This window comes from Catharus ustulatus, chromosome 5 (assembly GCF_009819885.2).
Source record: "Catharus ustulatus isolate bCatUst1 chromosome 5, bCatUst1.pri.v2, whole genome shotgun sequence".
Taxonomy (NCBI): domain Eukaryota; kingdom Metazoa; phylum Chordata; class Aves; order Passeriformes; family Turdidae; genus Catharus; species Catharus ustulatus.
The window spans coordinates 24478288-24497707 of record NC_046225.1 but is presented as its reverse complement, the minus strand read 5'-3'; the positions used below and the strand labels follow the sequence as shown (position 1 = coordinate 24497707).

The following is a 19420-nucleotide window of genomic DNA, read 5'->3' as shown; positions in this document are numbered from 1 at the left end:
GAGGAGCTTGTATTCTTATGCCTGTACTGGACTGTATAGTAGTGACATGACAGCACATGAATTTGGTAGCCCTTCTTAATTATTCAGAAATATTTGGGCGTCTGAGAGATTCTGTAGTGCGGAGTTTTCTCATCTTTGTATCATTATCACACCTTCCCTCCACCTGGGTAAGATGTTAAAGTCTGTCATTTTCTTCAGGAAAGGAATGGTTACTGTGGGATCATTTAATTCCAGCAGGTCAAAGGAAAACTAAATTGAAAGATTCATGCCTAATTTTTGCATCTTGGCTTTTTGATTTATTCTCATTTCTAAATTGCATAAGACTAAAAAAGTTATCAGAAATGTGTATGAATCTTGGAGGTTTTTTGTGATTTCATCTTCAAAAGAAAATGCATTATCAGAAATTAAAAATTTTGAAGTAATGTCTATGGCTATTTGTAGAGTATGTTAAGCAGCTTACCATAATTTTTGATAAAGCGTGAGGTGATACTTAAAGATATAAAAAGAAGTGTAGTGGCTGTCCAACATCTGTTACTTGGGTAAACTGCTACCATGAAACAAATCCAAAAGCTGTTCTACTTCAAAGATTCTGATTTTATTTGTAAATTAAAGTAGTTAAGAATTGATTTTTTGTTACTTTATTCCTGATGAAAATCTTGTAAACTACAGAGTGACACTGCAACAGCGTTTGCTTTGACCAATAACTATAAAGCATGCAACTTCATTGTATTGCTATATTGTTATTAAATTTTAAAATATGTACTAATAAAAATACATGCTAATGTATGCTAAATAAATTGTAATAGACAAGGCTTTCCAGACACTATCTATCTTTGTCATGCAGTGCTATTTGCATTTCTGTGTATTACGTCAATTTTGAAAGAAAGGCACATACCTACTGAAGATTTATGCATCTCTCCTGCATCATGGTATAACATGACTGGACTGTGCTCCAGTTAGTGTTAAAAAAAGGAAAAAAATTGATGCTTGAGTTATGACCATAAATAAAATCAACCTGAAATGCATTCCTTGGTAGAGATGTGTTCCCACTGCAATGCTTTAGGTACTCAGGAGAAGTTGATAACTAATCCTGACATGGACTTTTCTTTCTTTTCTTAGATGGTTATGGAACAAGGGAACTGGCTTGTGGGTGGAGATCTACAGGTCCTTGATCGTATTTATTGGAATGATGGACTTGATCAATACCGTCTCACTCCAGCTGAACTAAGGCAGAAATTCAAGGAAATGAATGCCGGTGAGTAAGATTTTTCTTTCTTTTTTCCTGCATACGTTTATCCAAATGTCTGCTGCCACCACTGAGGGGGGCATTGTTTCAAGGATGAAAATTTTAAATGCTCTGTTAGGTGGCATTCTTTGCTTTTTATAGTGAAAATTTTTATGATCTCAGGCTTTGCGTTGCCTCAATACATAACAGAAGCTGGTAATGCCTGAGGTTCTGAACTTTATCTTTCCATGCACTGTAGACATATAAGTAATGCAAGAAAAGATAATGTTAAAATGTGGTAAGATGTGATTTAAAAATTATGTTTGGTGAAAACTACAGAGGTATGGTTGAATGCTGAGCTTTCATACTCTGCTATTTTTAAGTCTGTTCCATGCTGCTTCTGGGGAACAAGGCTTCTGAAAGTAGTGCAGGTAGGCTGGTGCCAAGTTTCTTTTCTGCACAAGAAATAAAACAGTTTTTTTCACCAAGGTAGTTGTGTTAGGCAGATAAGTAAGAGTCTGAGGAATGTCTTAAAGCAGAGAACAAACATGCTGCTTTCACTGTGGCAGTGACTGGCAGGCAACTGCGCTTTTAAATGTGAGGAGAGAGATTAACATCAAGAATGCTAAGCACAACTGGTCCTGAGCTGCTGTTGTTGTTCTGTGTGGTCAGTATGTCCAGGAGCTGTAGGTCTGGGAAATCAGTTTTTTGGCTAACCCCTAAGCAAACACACATTTGAAATCTGAAGAAATCCTGCTCTCAAGGTTTCATTGGTTCCATATTGAAAAACCTCTCAGTTACAGTGATTTTGCTATCTTGTGGGGTACTTTAGTACATCTGAATTTGCAGGAGAGAGAAATTCTGGTTTTGGCAGGGTTTCTCATTTAAGGGTTTGTAATACTCTGGAATAGCAGTTAGTCTGGCTTTCCTTCTTACCGTGCTTAAAATCTACTAAACTAAGGTGAAGGAGACTTAGTAAGGAACATGTTATTAGTTTTGTTCCAAACAGGTCCATTTGTTCTCTTGATGGTTGATTTAGCCTTTAAGATAGGTAGCATAGTTTGATTTCCTCTTAGAATATAGTACCCTTATGCAAGTGAAAAATCCAAATAGAAGATTATAGCTCTTGGAGAAACCAGAGTAATTCTGCGGAAAATTCAGAAGTTAAGGCAGCTGATTATTTTCTTTGTATGTTTGGTTTTTATTAGTTTTGCTTATGAAGAACAACGATTTTTGTAATAATTGAAAATTCTTTAATGACCTGTGAGCACTGCTTTTATACTTGTTTAATGGAGTTCAAAAGAAAGCATGTACTGAAGATTTTTCTGTGGCTGTACAACTCCTGATAAAACAACTTGCTTCCTTTATATCTTGTCTTGTTTTTTTACTGCACAGATGCTGTCTTTGCATTCCAGTTACGCAACCCAGTGCACAATGGGCATGCTCTTTTAATGCAAGATACTCATAAGCAACTTCTGGAACGTGGCTACCGGCGCCCAGTTCTGCTCTTGCACCCCCTTGGAGGCTGGACAAAGGAGGATGATGTTCCTCTTATGTGGCGCATGAAGCAGCACGCCGCAGTGCTGGAGGAGGGAATCCTGAATCCAGAAACAACAGTGGTAGCTATATTCCCTTCCCCCATGATGTATGCAGGACCAACTGAGGTAAATATATCAAAAGTTTGAAGTAAAACAAAACCCTTTTGATAGTGCACTAAAATATTTTGCGCTATGTCTGATGTTTGTGTGTTGTGTTGTTTTAATGGAGGGAAAGAGGAGACTAATTTTCCTTGAGAATGCAGATTATCAAGTCTCTGTCACCAACCAAAACATTCTCTTCTGAAGAAAATTCTATATTGGAGGATTTTGCAGGAAATGGTGGGAGAAAATACTGGGTTTATAATTTCCTTTCTTTACAGTTCCAAGGATATGATAATAATTTAATCCTTCCTCCTTAGTTTTACAGTCTTTTTCAGAAGGAACTGTGATATTTGATGCCAAGTGATTATCCTGAATGTTAAAATACTTAAGTTTTATGATTGTTAAGCAAAAAGTTTGTATGTCGGAGGGGTATTAAGAAAAAAGCAGTCTTTTTTTTTTTTTTGGCAAATGTAAATTCAGAGAGAATTGTTTCAAGGCTTTTGTGTGAAATAATTCTTTGGCAACACTTTATTTAGGAGGAGTCCCTAGTGGTTTATGGGAGGCAGCAGAAAGAATAAATGTTCTCAGTTGAGGACAATTCCTTGAGGGGATATTGATTCTCCATCTCATTCTGTTCCTTTTTTTTCCCCGTTCCTTTCTTTTTCCGTTCCTTTTTTTTTCCGATCCTTTTTTTTTCCTTTAATTTTTTGAGTTATGACCAGGCTCCGAGGTTGACTCCAGGGTAGCTTTTTTGATAGACAGGAGATCTTGCTAGTGAATTTAAATTAGGCAGATGCCACTTATTTTCTGCTGACCAGTTGACTGGTCAAACAGAGCTTTCAGTGCTTTTCAGTCCAGAGAAAAAACTGCAGTCCAGATCTAGCTGAGGCATGTGACTGAGTTAATGTGGGGAATCTTCTACTGTTCTCCATAGGTCTTCTGTGAGAATTAACAGAAATCTTCTACCTCATTCTTGTATGTGTAGGAGGAACAAAATCCACATTCCTTATTCTGAACAGGATAAAACTTTTCTCCTTACCTATATGACATTTTCAGTGACCTCAGAGTACAGCCTGGCAGTAATGTTTGTTCAAGTAATAAAAGAGTTTCTTTCTTTAAAAATTGTTGTTTAAAAACAATTGTTTAAGTTTCTACAGCACAAGTGCTTTACAGAAGAACAAGCAGCTGGTAATATGGTTATCTACAGGTTGGGTGGGTCCTTCCAGTCTGTAAAAATCCTAATGGACAAGTGTAATAAATATCAGTTTAGCATTTTTTGTGTTTTTAACATTCCTGATAAGTGCCTTGGAAGAAAAGAAACAGTTCTGTAAGGCAAAGCTGTATCAAAATGCAATAAATTCACCTGCTTAGGAAAGTAAATCTATTACAAGCATTCATGTGCATTGTGTACCTAGTTTATGTGTCCTTTGGGTTTTAATGTTTACACAGACAAAGTGTTAGTTCTGCTTTGAACAACATCCTTGCCACATGTACAAGTTGAAAATGCTGAACATGGGTTGTTTTTCATTCTGAATGTGTAGATAGTGCTGAAGTAATTTTCTGGGTGCCTACTGTGCAGATAAAAGGGAATAGTATGTTTTAGCTGTGAGTTTGATGGTGATAAACTTAACTGGTTCTTTATTATGTTGTGGCTCCATAGTAAAAGTCGCATCTGATTACACTCATTACACAGTGCATGCCCATTTTGAGAGCTGCAGTTTTGGAGCATTTTCTTCTGTTAATTGTTTTTCCTGTCTCTGCTGTAGGTTCAGTGGCACTGCAGATCACGGATGGTTGCAGGAGCTAACTTCTACATTGTAGGACGAGATCCGGCAGGGATGCCACACCCCGACACTGGGAAAGATCTGTATGAACCAACCCATGGTGCTAAAGTGCTGACAATGGCTCCAGGCCTCCGAGCACTGGAAATAGTACCCTTCAGGGTTGCAGCTTATAATAAGAAAAAGAAATGCATGGATTATTATGACTCTGATCAGTAAGTTGTATTTTCATTTTAAGAAAATCTTGAACAATAGCAGCCTCTTACCCCTGCACACATTAAAAAAAAATTGTTTGTAATGAAATTCATATTGCTCAAATATGGCAGTGTTTGGACATGGTTTTAGATCAATGTGACTTTTAGACAAATGTAGCTTGATTTCAGCATGATTTGTTTCACAGTGCAACTACCTGCTCTAACTTCAGCTGCCACATGGAAGTCCCCCAGGTACTGGGGTTTCTGGGACATAGTGGCTCAGATTGGTAAATCCAGAGAAAGATATTACTATTTATTATAATGGTAAGATTAGCTTTCTGCTGCTTTGTCTTTCTAAATAAGCTTCTCAAGTGTCAGGTGTGCATCAGATAGGAGGGAAGACACACAAGTGACACTGTGCATGGTGAAGAAAGTGGACAAGATGGGGTGAAAAATAGCTATTTATTTTCTCTGTTAGTAATAAAGCACAATGATGCCTTAGAGAATATTGCGTCCCAGGGTTTTCAGCTGTTTTGTTGTTTATTTTTTTAAATCCAATTACAGAACAGTTCATTTCACCTTCTGTGTGCGTATTTCAATTCAATGTTATTTTCCCCTTGTGTGGCCTAGCAGCGTCCAAAACTTAGTGTATGTGTTGCTCTGGTGACTATGAATGATGCTGGGAAGATGACTTGTCATTTTAATTTAATCCTATTTATTCAGATTATTAAAATGTACTTCCGCTTTACATCAAACTACAGTTGAAATTGGTACTGAAATGCAAACTTCTCTGGGCAGCCTGTTCAGTGCCTCACCACCTTCACAGGAATGAATTTCTTCCTAATATCTAATCTAAATCTACATTCCTTCAGTTTAAAGTCATTCCTCCTTCTATCACTACAAGCCCTTGCAAAAAGTTCCTCTCCAGCTCTCTTGTAACTTCTTTTAGGAGCATGAAGGTGCTATTAGGTCTTTCTGGAGTCTTCTCTTCTGCAGACTAAACAACTCCAACACTCAGCCTGTCTGCAGAGGAGAGGTGCTCCAGATCTCTGATCAAATTTTTGCCCTCATCTGGACTCACTCCATCAGATCCATGGACCTTCTATGTTGAGTACTGGGTGCCGTACTTCAGGTGGGCTGTCACAAGAGTGGACTAGAGGGGAAGAATCACTTTTCTAGACCTGCTGCTCATGCTTCAATACTGAAAGATCAAAGTGAAGTAGTCTTTTTGGTGTGTCAATTCTTAAAAAGTTAGAATAATAAGGGAGTAGCAACATTACTGGCCAAAATTCAGAACACTAATTCTCTGATCATCAATAGTGTACTCTCAGCAGGATAGATGTGATTTCAATCAAGGCAAGTAAAATTATACTTCTGTCATTAGCCATAGCAAATGATTAAAAAAATCCAAAACAACTCAGATTTTTTTATAAAAAGTAGTAGGAGCAGATTTTGCCTTCTACCACAAACTGCATCATGTGCACCCTTTTATCCTTTCACTGTGTCTGTGAGGCCTTGGTTTGGGTACTTTTTTGCCTGGTTCTATAACTGTCATGGAAAAAAGGCAGTGCTGCTACTAATACGCGGTTCTGCCCTGGTGCTGTCAGGATGTAAGCCCATTTGTCCTGTCCTTTCCTGAATACTGTTTGTGGATGGTCTGGAGTGTGGCAGCAATCCTCTAGATGTGGCAGCAGTCCTCTAGATGGCAATGCAGACACGTGCAGGCTCCTGTTCCTGCTCCTGCTTGCCAGACGGAGCACTGTGGTAGGCTCCAGACAGAGTTAGAGCTTGGGTGGGTGCAGATGGTTGCCTTTCTAGATAGTCCGTGTAATGCTGAAAATGTGGTGGGCTCCTGGACCATGTGGTGTTTGACTCTGCAAGGAGGATGGCAGGGAAGAGAGGATTGCCTGGAGGCATGAGAGGATCAGTACTAGTGGAAGACCCTTGCATGTGAAATAGTGATGCTTGTGGGAATGTTTCCTGAGCTCACTTGGTGACAAACGCCATTGCTGTGACTTGCTTTAGAAAAGGGTAGTTTGGTATCTCTTGCACCCTTGCCAGGTTTTTGAGGCTTGGACAACCAGCCAGGCAATTCCAGAATTTACATCACTAATGAATGTGTGGAAGCTTATGGCAAGGGGATTGCCTTTGGACTGTGCTATAGCTGGCCATGTATCTTAGCTGCTGGGTGTAGTTATTCTTTCCTTGTGTGATCATATCTTCTGTTCTTTCAGGCCTCCTAGACCCTTCTGTTTGGGAAGGTGCTTGTGAGAAACCATAATAGACCCCATCTGCTACCTTGAGTGTCTCTCTAATTTGCTAGAGTTGCACCCACACCTGGCTTGGCAGCAAAGACATGCAGAGGTTATTGCAGTCGGGCTCTTTGCAGCTATTAGTGAAATACCTTTTGGCTTCTGAGGAAAATCCTAAGGATGGTGGGAGATGAATCTTTGGCTTGTGGTGAGAGGTTACCAAAAGCTTAGTCCAGCTGCCAGAGGGATGTCTGAAAAGTTGTGGCTGCAGAATTAGCAATGGCAGAGTTGCTTTGCTTGGCTTTTATGAGAAAGGTGTAACGCTTGCTGATAGCATTCCTTGTGTCCCTGTGGGGGTGGGTGTTCAGGGGCTGGGTCACCACTGGTCAGCTGCCTACAATAAGGTGCTGGGCAGCTGTGTGAGAACTATGGCTATGGCTGGGCTGCTCATGACCTTGCTGGCAAGCCTGGAATCCACAAAAAAACCTACACTGGCCCGGCCTCCAAATTAGTACCAAAGGCCCTCACTTCTCTGGTGTGCTGCCTGTGATTCCAAGAGATTTTTTGCTTAAGGTCTTCTGCTCCCAAAGGTGTCCCCACAAGCACAGTTTTGTAGAGTTTGTGTAGAAGTTCATTTTGTTTCTTGCTTCTGTAAGTACCTTCCGGAACATGTGCTGCCCTTGGAGTTTCAGTGGACCCAGTACCTGCTTGGGACCAGTCTGGAGACTCGACTTGAGGTGTCAGGACCTCATGCTGCTGGTTAACAGTGCTGAGCTGCTGTGGTGCTGTGTGGAAGCTGAAGTCACTTGGCTCCTGTTAGTAAGGAAAGGCAGAAATATCCTGGTGGCATTCAGGGTAACAGAGCATTGTCTGTGAGGAAAGGGGTAAGGAAAGACTGATGTGAAAGCCTTTATAACAGCTGCAGAGCAACTGTAGCTGCAGCATGATGCACAAAGCTTAACTTGTATAAATTGTTTAAATAAAGTTACCCTTTAGAATATTAAGACATATGAACAACCAATGACTTGGAATTATATTTGTGTTTTACCTCATGAAGCCAACACAATTTTTAATTTGCTTCTTGGACATCTTAGAACTAGTTCATGAAACTGAACTCCTGAAACGTATTTTTGAAAAACAGTTTGTCTGAAACTTAGATCTAGGAGAGTGATTTGTGAAATGCATTTGAAATGATGTATAGCAGTACAGGTAGAGTAAATTTAATTTTTTTCCCCCTTTGGTCTAAATGAGGATAATAAAAATAAAACTGCCATTTTTACTGTTGCTCAAGTCAGATAGAAAGCCTAATATATAAGTTTCTGTGTGGGAAATTTGACCATTTCCACTTTCATAGAATTCTGAATTAATGCGTATAAAACCTAGTATGAATATTGTTACAGTCCTTATCAAAGTTTTTGTGCTTTTAGATTTCATATAATTTTTGATCTATAATTGGATATATCCAAATGTGTTTTAGAAAAGTTTGCAGGAAGAACTCTAGTTATAATGGAGTAATTCAAAATGAATGTCTGACCTGTAAATGACTGGTAGAGTGAAGTCTAAAGAAAACAACCAGAGAACCAAGAAACCAACAAATAACACCACTACCCACCTCCCCTCCCTGAAAAAATAGCTTACCCAATGATGAAATTCCTTCAGAAAAGCAATGTGTGTTTCTTCAGCCAAAAAGGCCTCACAAACAGTTACCACAGACAAGTGTACAGTAATTTCACGATTATAAGCCGCACTGAGTATAAGCCGCACTTCTGGGTTTCAGTAACTTTTCATTTTTTGTCCATATATAAGCCGCACCTGATTATAAGCCGCATGTTACAATACAGAGTGTGATAAAAGGTATCTATTCTATCACCATCTGTTGAGGGTGGGGACAGTGATCCTTATCTCAATGGCAGATAATCTGCTAATGGACCATCCATTGAAACCAGGCAGGGCATTGTTCTTTATCTTTTCACAACCCATCCTTCCTCCAGGGAGTCATTGTCTGCTAATGGCCCATTGAGTCCCACTGTGTGACTGATAAAATTACTGCATCCAATTGAAAGTTGCTCCAGCCAGGGGGAAGAGCCCGACATTTCTTACCAAGATAAAAACAGAGGGTTTGGGACACTAAGGGAGCCCCTTTCTCCACTGGACTCCAGAGAAAAACCGGATTTTTCCACATCACCACTGGACCTCCAGAGGGAAACTGCACCTTCTACAGGAGCACTGCTCCAACTGAATCACATCTGTCACTGCAAAAGGACTGCAACCACCATTTAATGGGACTGCTACCAACACCCTGCCTGACGGGGTGTCAGGTTGTACTCTGACTTTGTCAGGGTTTGGAGTTTGTTTCTTTGTAGTACTGTATTTCTATTTTGATTTCCCTAGAAAAGAACTGTTATTCCTAATTTCCATATTTTTACCTGAAAGCCCCTTGATTTCCAAATTATAATAATTTGGAGAGAGGGGGTTTACATTCTCCATTTCAAAGAGAAGTTCCTGCCTTTCTCAGCAGACACCTGTCCTCCAAACTAAAACAGCAACTTTTTGTTCTTTGTCCACATATAAGCCGCACCTGATTATAAGCCACACTTTGGATTCGGACCAAAATTTTAGTCAAAATGGTGCGGCTTATAATCGTGAAATTACTGTAATTTGGGATTGGTGGCTTAATAATAGAAGCTGGTTTTGTGAGCAGAGATTCCCGGTTCTTTATGGAAGATCAATCCTATAAAATGCAGCCACAGACTGTTGCTGAGAAAAAACTCAATTAAGAAAGGAAATTAGTCTGGCAATTAAAAAAGCCACAACAGTGTCTGAAATTAAATTTCCTGAAAGAAAACCAAAAAGAACATTTTGGCTAAAAGAAATCCAGAAGTAAGGTGACTGGAGCAGATTGTTCATCCTGTCTATAAAATGTGAATGAAGTGCGGGTATCGGTGAAGAAGAGAGATTTTAACTTTATATGTTTTTTTTGGTTTTTTTTCCCAGGACCTTTAATATGGTTACCATTACTGGTTTAATACTATCAAATAATACTTATAGGAGAGCTGCTTCAACTTAATACATACTGTTCTCAAATTTGCTTTTTTTAAGTGATAGTTAGAGGCTGGGATAAACACACTTGATTGTTCTCCTTAATTTAGTTATGTGAAATATGGTTTTTCAAATATGGTTTTTCATTAATACATAATGTAGGATACACTGAAACACTACATCAGGTCGGGAGACTTAAATCCTCCTGCCACTCAGAAAGGAATTAGGAAAGGATTTGCTTTGCATATGTTGATATTAATCACAATATTGTATTCTAATTTCATAAATACTTTTTCTCCTGGCTTGTTGGGATTTGAACCTAGCTGGCAGTAGCTGGTTCATTGAGCATCATGGCGCATTCATTCCCAAGGCCTAAAGTAGACTTCTTGTAGGAGTTAATGGTGTAAGTCATGACTTGATGCTGCAAAGGCAGGTTTAAATTCAGAGAGAGTCCTTCTAAAAAGGATTTAAGGTTAGAATTGGAGCCCAGACAAGGAGGTCTGTGAAGTGTCCTAGAAATTAGTCTGAAGTCTACTAGCTGAACAGAACATAGCAGTTGTTTTGAAGACAGACCAGGGTGAATAACTCATATTATTGTTTTATTTGCCTACTGTTCAACTTGCCTAAAAAAACCTGGCAAAACTATGAACGAATGGTCTTAACTTTTATCACGAGTTTTGTATTTAAGAGTAATTCTTTAAGACCTTGAAACATTGCCCTCCACAGAGAATGGGAATTCCTAGAAGATAATTTGCACAGTGTTAAATACCTAAGAGGCGGTCAGGGTTCCCAAGATTATGACTGATCTTTAGTGCTCCTAGATGAAAAATCAACTATGTAATGTGTAGAAATAAAAATATTCTGTGCAGTTACTGTATTAATGCACTGTATTGAAACCTCAGAGATACAGGACAGTAGGTTTCCTTAGGCCTGTGACAGTTGCTTCCTATTTGCAAACTAATGATGTCCTTGTTTTATCACAGGAACTGTAAGGTCTCTGAAATCCCTGTTCTCCATAAGTAAGAAAATTTCACAGTGTGTGTAGGTATGTTTTTTTCCGCACTGTGAGTGTAGTAGAGTTCTAGGATGCTATGCCACAGAGAAAATACCAGTCCTCAGAGTGGAATGTTTCAGGACTGGTTTTCTGTTGACAAATTTTTGTTGTGGTTTTATTTCTGCCTTCTTTTCCTCTTTCTTTTTTGGGAATGCTTTTTATTGCAGTGGCACAAAGTATTGTGTCAGTACCAGTCAAACTCAATTGCAGTGAAAGGTCAAGTCAATGTTACAAGTATTTAGTAGCATCCAGTGTGGCTAAAAGAAAGCTGATTGCAGCAGCTACTGAGTAGAAATTTCAAAGGCACTTAAATGCCATACTCAGAAAAACCTTGTATTGAGTTTCATTGAGGGTCATTTCCAATCTGAAAAGAATGGAATTTGAATGGCTTTGGCATTTAAATTTTATAGTGCCTTTAATGGTCGAATGTTTCCCCGTCTCATGTTCCACTCAAATCCACCTCGTATGGAGTAACTCTTAGTGTCCTCAGAATTCACTCTGAATGAAATTACTTGGTGACTCCTTTTACTGTCGTCTTCTACTGAAGCAAATGACTCATACTGATATGTTTAATTTCAAAATGCTTGTAGGTCACATCACGCCACAGTGATCACAGTACTGATAAGGTTTTCCTCCTTAACAGGAATCTCAGTTTCTGAAATTTGATTGAAATTTGTTAATGCAGTGATTTTTAAAGAGGCAAAAAATACTGTCTTGTTGTGTATATATTGCCAAGACTCCATTTGAGTCACTTTAGCAATTACTAATTCAAGTAATTTTTTTTAATAGAGAAAAACCTTTTCAAAATAGACCTTCAGGATAATGAGAGGACATTATTAGTATTTTTCTAATTTTTAATAACGTTTTGCAAACATGTCTACAAATGAGATGCTGAATGTACTGTGTTTCTGAAATGATGCACTCACTTTTTTTCCTTTCATTTTTTAATAATTTCTGTAGATCTCCTTAGCGTCATGTTTCTCTCTGGTATGTCTGCTTCTTACCTGCTTTTTGTGCAACTAGGGATAAGAAGCAGCTAAAGAAGTTGTATGTCTTATTGAAGCTTCTATGACATCTATATGTAGTGGCTTAATAGTATTATTTCGCTTGTTGGGTATGGGACGAAGTTGAATGCTTTTCTGAAAACTTAAGAAACAAGGGAGAATTAAGCACCTTTTTTTTTAAATACTCCAACTGTTTGTGTGGAGAAAAACACACACGGAGAAAAACTTCACAGTACTTGCTTTACTCTTCCTGATCATCTGAAGACTTGGTATTTTTATGACAGAATTAACCAGATTTATCACTTTCCCACATATATTTTATATAAATAGTTCTTTGCAAAGAACTCAAGTTACCTTCAGGCAGTGTTAGTGAGCAGCAGACATCTCTCTGCTAAGGAATAAAATTTTCAAATATAAATAGCAGTGCCAACTTTTTCTCCCATGGAGTTACATCAGGTTTAAATTTTCATTTTTATATAATTTATATTTTGCACAGTAGGGTTGTTTTTTGTTTTGTTTTTTTTTTTGCCTTGTGACACTTCAGGAACCCACAGTCCCAAATTTATAGCAACAAGAAAAGAGCATGTGTGATAGTGCTGGTGTGTAAATGTATATAATCCAAATAAAAAAAGTTACGGGGGTAGTGTTGTTGTGAAAGGGAACTGTGGAATGCTTTCTGCATCTTGCTAACTTCCATACCCTACTGAGCATAGACCAGCACTTAGAGCCAAGTTCTGCCCTCTGATGTGCACATTTGGCTCCTGTCTCTGTCTAAGGCATGTGCATCTGAGATTAATACTTGGTTTTTATTTCAAACAGACAAGTAAAGAATGAGTAATGCATACATGTTGCAAATGGAGCAAATGGTATAAGTAAAATTGCATATTTAATTTAGAAATACATATTTTTTTTCCCTTGGAGCATTTGATTGAACTCTGGCATTCATGTCTTACTTTAACTCTTTCAGTGCTGTGAGGAGTAATTTAATTTGTGGAACTTTTGCTGCCCACATAACTGAGAAGTTAATAATAAATCAGATTCTTATGTTAACAATGGTAAACAGTCCTGATCTGTGTTCAGTTTTGCATTTGTCCAACTGAATTCTGTTTTTTAGGGAAAAAACATCTTTAGGAGGAGGTATTTTTATTATTCCATTGCTTTCCTCTTTATTTTGAACCGTATATACCACGTTACTGATATGCATAAATATGTATACGTGTGCTCAGTGTCTTGAAATGGCACAGCTGCGAAGCATGCCTCTAGATTCTGAGGCTCTTACTTTCTCTGTTCACTAAAATGAAATGAAAAAGGCACTGAAATGACCTTCTTGAACCAACATGGGAACATTCAACCAGCTCCTCAGGCTGGTCTTATGCCCTGGCAAGGCAAGGTGTAAATCAGGATGGCTGCTGTTGCCTTGGCAGAGGGCTCAGACAGTAGGTAGAATAGATGGTTCTCTTTAAACAGGAGTTTGTTTCCTCACAGATAGCGAGCCAGGCTCAATGGAAGCACAGACTGAATTCAGTCCGCAGGGGTTCAGTTGCACCGTGCTGCTAAAACCTCAGGAGTTACCAAAGCTTTATATTGTAGAGGATGTATATTCTTGAGATTTACTGGCGTTACTGGCCTTGAAATGACAGCTGCTATACAACATTATACTTCCAAGAAAAAATGTATAAAGCATCAAGAAAGTAGAAGTAATATGAGCAACTTTGCCTGCTTTTAAAGTATGTTCTTTTCCTCCTCCCCTTTTCCTCCACCCCTACTCTCTCAGCCATGAAGACTTTGATTTTATATCGGGGACCCGCATGCGCAAGCTGGCTCGAGAAGGACAAAACCCACCAGAAGGCTTCATGGCTCCGAAGGCTTGGACTGTGCTGACAGAATACTACAAATCCTTGGAGAAGGCTTAGGCCTCTTATTAACTGCAGATCAACCTTTGACGCCTGATTTATTTACGAGAAGGGGACCACACAGTCACCAGTCATGTTGCTTTGTTGTGGTGTCTGTCAGGAAGTTCTCTGAAAACAGACTCTTTCTTCTTAACTTAGCATCATTCTTTGCCTGCCCTTATGGGTTCTATTATGTCCTGGCACCTAACTAGCTGCTGGTTTTAATGTCTTCTCTTTTATTACAGTTAATATTCTTGTGTAGGATTTTTAACTCTCGTATTTTTTTTTATGTTTTACTAGCTCTGTCCTGAGTTCTGCAGCTGTTAAGTAGATGCAGCTTTTTATGTTATTTAAGGTGCTGGATAGTGTCTGGTTTTAGTAGTTTGTAGGAGAAAATGTAACAGTTAATCCCTTAACTATGGATAGATTATCTATAACTCAAAAAAGTAAAGAATGTTTCGAAACATCTGTAAAAGTGTCTTCATCTTTATCTCATCATTATCATCTCCAGAAGCACTTAAAATTTATTTCTGACTATATGTAATCAAAAAGAATAAGGTTTCTTTATGCAGCATAATTAAAATTTTGCTTTCTTTAATTTTGGAGTTTGAGTTGTATAGTGGTTCTCTTCTGCTGTGGACATGTAAAGATGGCCAAGTAATGAATAAAAGAAACTGTCTAGTTTTCACTTTGAATTGTTAACAAATTCACTTATTGTTTTTGTATATGCTTGCTGCCATAGGTGTCAGTAGGATATGTTTTATTTCATTTGATATAATTTGCTGGTTTTTGATTCCAGATATACTTAATCAACCAACTACAACTTTTTAGAAAGCATGATAGCCCAAACTTAATTTCATGTTTAATTATTGCAAGAAAAATAAAGAAAATCCTTAGATTTTGGCATTTCCTGTGGTAAAAATGCTTAGATATTATTTTTCTGTCTATTTTTCAAGGAGTCCAAAGAGTAATCTTCTTGTGAGTCAGCTTTGCTTGCTTTAAAGACAAAGCATATGTTCTTTTAGAATCCTGAAGAAACATAAGAAATGGAAAGTAAAACAGTTCTTCAAGTGTAAAGTAGCACTGTCCTTTTGGTGTCTTTTCAAGGTAATCAGTGGAACAGTCATAACCTCTCTTAGCTAGAAACTGCCTCATATCCTTGCCACAGAAACTTACTTTTTTCTTGTTAAACAGTTTATGTAGGAAGAACCAGCTCATAATTGTTGTGGAATGTTGATACTGGATGGAACATATGTTCATCTAGATTTTTTGGATGGAGCGTGTGTTCATCTAGATTTTTTGGATGCTGGGAAGGGTGTGATGGGGGGGGATCTGTGTAATGAATGGGATGATGCTATTTGGAAGTCTTAATTTACTTTTTCACAGTAGCATTTTAGACAAATTCTTTGAAACTAACCTCCTTTCTCTGTCTCTGAAGAGATGTTGAATGTATTTTTTAGAGGAATTCTTTCCTCTGATAGACAGTAAGGTGGAATTGGGAAAAAGCAAGAGGCTTGTTTATTAGCAAACCACAACAATTGCTTGAGACAAGCTTATTTCTTCAGAATCACTGAACAGATTTTCTTCAAACTTGGCTTTTTTTTAAGATTATATCAATATATAGGATGTATAAAATCCAGAAGAAAGAGTCTGTTCGTCTATCTATGTGCAGCTGTTCATGCAAAACTTCGTGTTTAACCATGAAGGTGAACTAGAGTTGTCAGCTGCTAAAATGGGATTTACTGTTGGAAGTTGTAGTTTGGACTCTCTTCTGTCAGGTTTGATTCTTTTCCTATTTGTGATGAAAGATTATATTTTGACAAAATAGCAAACACAGGTGAATGTCTATAGAAGTTAATGTTTCTAAAATGCTATATGAAGCCTGGAAAATGCGTGATGAAGGTGAATGTGAATCATCCTGTGAAGTTAATTTAGAAGCAGGAATGCTGTCAAGCAAATTAATACAGTGATAACAAGACCTAGTTTTCTAGATGTAACCTATGTTGTTGTTATAATGCTTCTGCAAAACATTTCTTGGAGGGCTCTGCATTAAAGAAGCTGCAGGCTTTTGTGAGCTTAAAGCCACAGCACTCCCAGCATAATGCTAATTGGGAGCCAGAGCATCTGATTAATTTGTGTGCAGGACTTGCTCTATACAACAGTATTTTCCTCTACTGTATGAGTTTTCACTGTAGAGTTCAAATTTTTCCTCCTGTCTGCAGCTTCCTTATTTGAGGAAACCATACTTAAAAGAAAGGGCTGTCCTACCAAAAATTATTCTTTTGCCAATGTCCCTTTAGCTTCTCCCTGCCTTTTCTCAGTGGATAGCACTATCAGTTGACAAGTCCTAATATTCTGCTTTTAACAGTAGGTTCAGCTTTGTTAAGGGTGTTATGGAATTTGAGGTGCTTCTGAGACAGCACTTGCATGTTCTCCGGAAGGCAGCAGCAGGATCAATGAGGTGAGGGTTGTTGCACCAAATATGTGCCTTCCCACAGCTGCTCTGGCACCAAAGGGCAGTGACCTCAGGACATGTCATGCAACAGAAATAATGTGATCCATGGACCACTGTGTGATCTCATATGAGGATAGCACCTATCCTCAGGATTACATTTGATCAATGTAAGTAGGACCTAACTTTGCAGCTGGAAAAATAAGCTACATTGTCTTGCTTCTTCATTTCCTAAAACAGTCTTTTTTTTTAAACTGGAAAAATGCTGGTGTGTACAGGAGTCATGAATCTGAGCAGTTGTATAGGTGTGCTGTTACAAAGAGCAACAAAATCAAACTTCCAAGCATGTTGTCTTTCTAAAGGTTGTTTAATGGTCAAGAGGAGTTTTACTCTCATAATTAACACGAGAAATGTCAAAAAGTGTTCCCCCTGCCTCATATTTTCTGCCTGTACATTGGTTTACCTTATAAATGGTTCTTTACCTGGTACTGTTGTATAGGATATTTCATGGCAATTATCCTGTACTTTTTGTACAGTCTCAAAATGATTATTCTCTTCCAGAGGATCATTCTGATGTATTGGGCATGTGATCTATGAAAGTAGTAACACTCTTGATCTAAATGGCTGATACAAACACAGTCAGTTTTTCAAATCACCAGATGAACAAAGCAGGTGGAGATTACCCTAATTCTTAGGGTTAAATAAATGGTACAAAATTACTGCATCGCCTAGGTGAAGTAATTCCTGCAGTACCCATGAGCAACTTAAGAAAATGGAAACTTTTTCTAAAGGAACTCAGGGTTGAGAATTCATTTTTTTTTCCATTGTGAGTTCTTGTATGCTTTTTTTAAATTTTTTTTTAACTAACATGAATATGTAGAGTAGTTTTTCACATTAGGCTCTACAGGTTGTGATATAAAAATAGTAGATAAATGCTGAGGATGCTGACTTCTCTCTGATTTTTTTTTTCTAGTAGGGAATCTGAGCACTAGCAGCTCAGTAGTGCATCAGAGATGCAAAATGGAGAATGCAGACTGGGTCCCAGGTTGTTTTTCAGATGCAGCTTGGAGCTAATCAAGCTTCTACATCTGGAATAATGCATTAGAAATCAGGAGGGGAAGGAAATGAGAGTCTGTCCTGGCATGGTGGTTGTGTAAATAGACAAGGCTGACACAACCTGTGTAGCCAATACTGTAATTGCCTGAATTTGAACCTCTCTTGGCATATTTCTTTAATTTTAAAAAGTTTAATGAGTGGGTCATTCAAAGCATTATACTTATTGTCTTTCCATGCTAGAAAAGAAGTTATTTTGAGCACCCTAAACAAATATTAATGGTGTAGTCCAGATTATTTTCCTAATAGTTTAAAGGTGTCAACCAGCATATTACACCCTTTCTCTGTAAATGTTGACAGCTTCAATGCATGTGTGCATGCATGTGTGTGTGACTTTCAGCATTCCTTGTTTCTCTAGTCATGAACCTTAAAGTTATCATGCTAGGGATTGTAGGAGCACGGAAAAAAACCTCTCATCTCTGCTTCCCTGTGAGTCAGAAATCTGTTACTTCATCTATGGCACCTTCTCCAAAGAAAAAGGTAAAACTAATACTTCACTTAATATGGGAGAACTGATAGGGTAAAAAGAGGAGGGAAATTGGATCTTCATCTAACTTTTTCTATAGGAATGTGATTTACTGTGTGTTAGAATGTTTATAAGAAGTGTGTAGAGATGGTATTCTACTCAAACCTGACATAGAATCCCTTCCCCATCACCTGGAAAAAGCCAGGGACTTCAGCCTGGAGTGAGTAGGTCAAATTAAACGCTGCAATGAAAGCAACTAATAGCTCAGAATAAGTATGTTGTTTGTCTTCTTGAATGAGTCTTTGAAATTTGCTTACCAAAATTCTTCATTTAAATGCCATTAAAGAGAAGAGTGACTCTGACTCCATTTTTTTTTTTAATGCTTGGTTTTTTACTGGTGGAGCTGAGAGGCTAGACTGCTAAGGGGAAATTTAAAGCCTTCAATGGACAATTTGATGGATATGAGAGTTTCTTGACAGCAACCAAACAAGATAAATGTGTGGTTTTAAAAGTAGCTGTGTAGAGGTTTCTGCTCATTTACGTTGTTTTTACCTTGAAGAAAGCCCTGAAGGGCTGAAATGCTGGTGCCTCTTTAAAATTAGCTTTGTCATTCGCAAAAAACTTTTTGATTATAAGTATAGCTGGATTTCTACTAGGCTTTTGAAGTGTTCATTGAAGGGGTTTCTTTGTTTCTCCTACAAACTCTGTGTCTGCTCTTGTGGAATTAATTTTTTTTTAACCTTTTCATTATTTAGGCTTTATTAAAATCACTTTTTTCTTTTCTATGGAGGTTATATATGCTCATGAACCAGAATCACGCATTCAGTATTTCCAGAACTGTTTGCCCTAGAAATCTCATCTTGATATAATTTTAAAGTTGAGGGGGAAAGGCAGCAATACTGAAAGCTAGAAAACACAACTTTAAAGTCACATCTGGAATTCTTAGACTGTTAGTGGCTCCAACTTTAAACAGAGGGTACTGAGATTTTATATGCCATAAAACTCAAGTAGCTTTGGATTCAGTATAAGAGTAGTCGCCTGGCCATTATGTGAAAATCCATCTACATAATGCTTTGAAGAGTGATACCTGTCTATGTATAAAATGAGGAAAAAATGTAAGTTTCAGTATAAACTTTAGTGGGCTGGAAATTGTGCCCAAATCTTTATTTTATCCTCTGCAAGCAAAGCTGTTTTTTCTGTGGAGTCCTGTGTTCATTACTTAAATTTTATCACATGAGAAGAAAACAAATATTTTGGCCATATCCATTTAGTTTCATCTCATAACAGCAGTTATGGTGCCTGTAAAAA

At 38.0% G+C, this 19420-nt stretch overlaps 1 protein-coding gene across 1 annotated transcript in view; it reads left to right on the top strand.

Moving 5' to 3' along the window:
* PAPSS1 (3'-phosphoadenosine 5'-phosphosulfate synthase 1) overlaps positions 1 to 14987 on the top strand; it is a 41756-nt gene extending 26769 nt beyond the window's left edge. Inside the window, exons 9-12 of the mRNA XM_033059994.2 lie at positions 1120 to 1255; positions 2621 to 2889; positions 4632 to 4861; positions 13964 to 14987. Of these exons, the coding sequence (XP_032915885.1) occupies positions 1120 to 1255; positions 2621 to 2889; positions 4632 to 4861; positions 13964 to 14102 (774 nt within the window). The 3' untranslated portion in view covers positions 14103 to 14987. The remainder of the gene's footprint in view (positions 1 to 1119; positions 1256 to 2620; positions 2890 to 4631; positions 4862 to 13963) is intronic.
* Positions 14988 to 19420: the final 4433 nt, after the last annotated feature.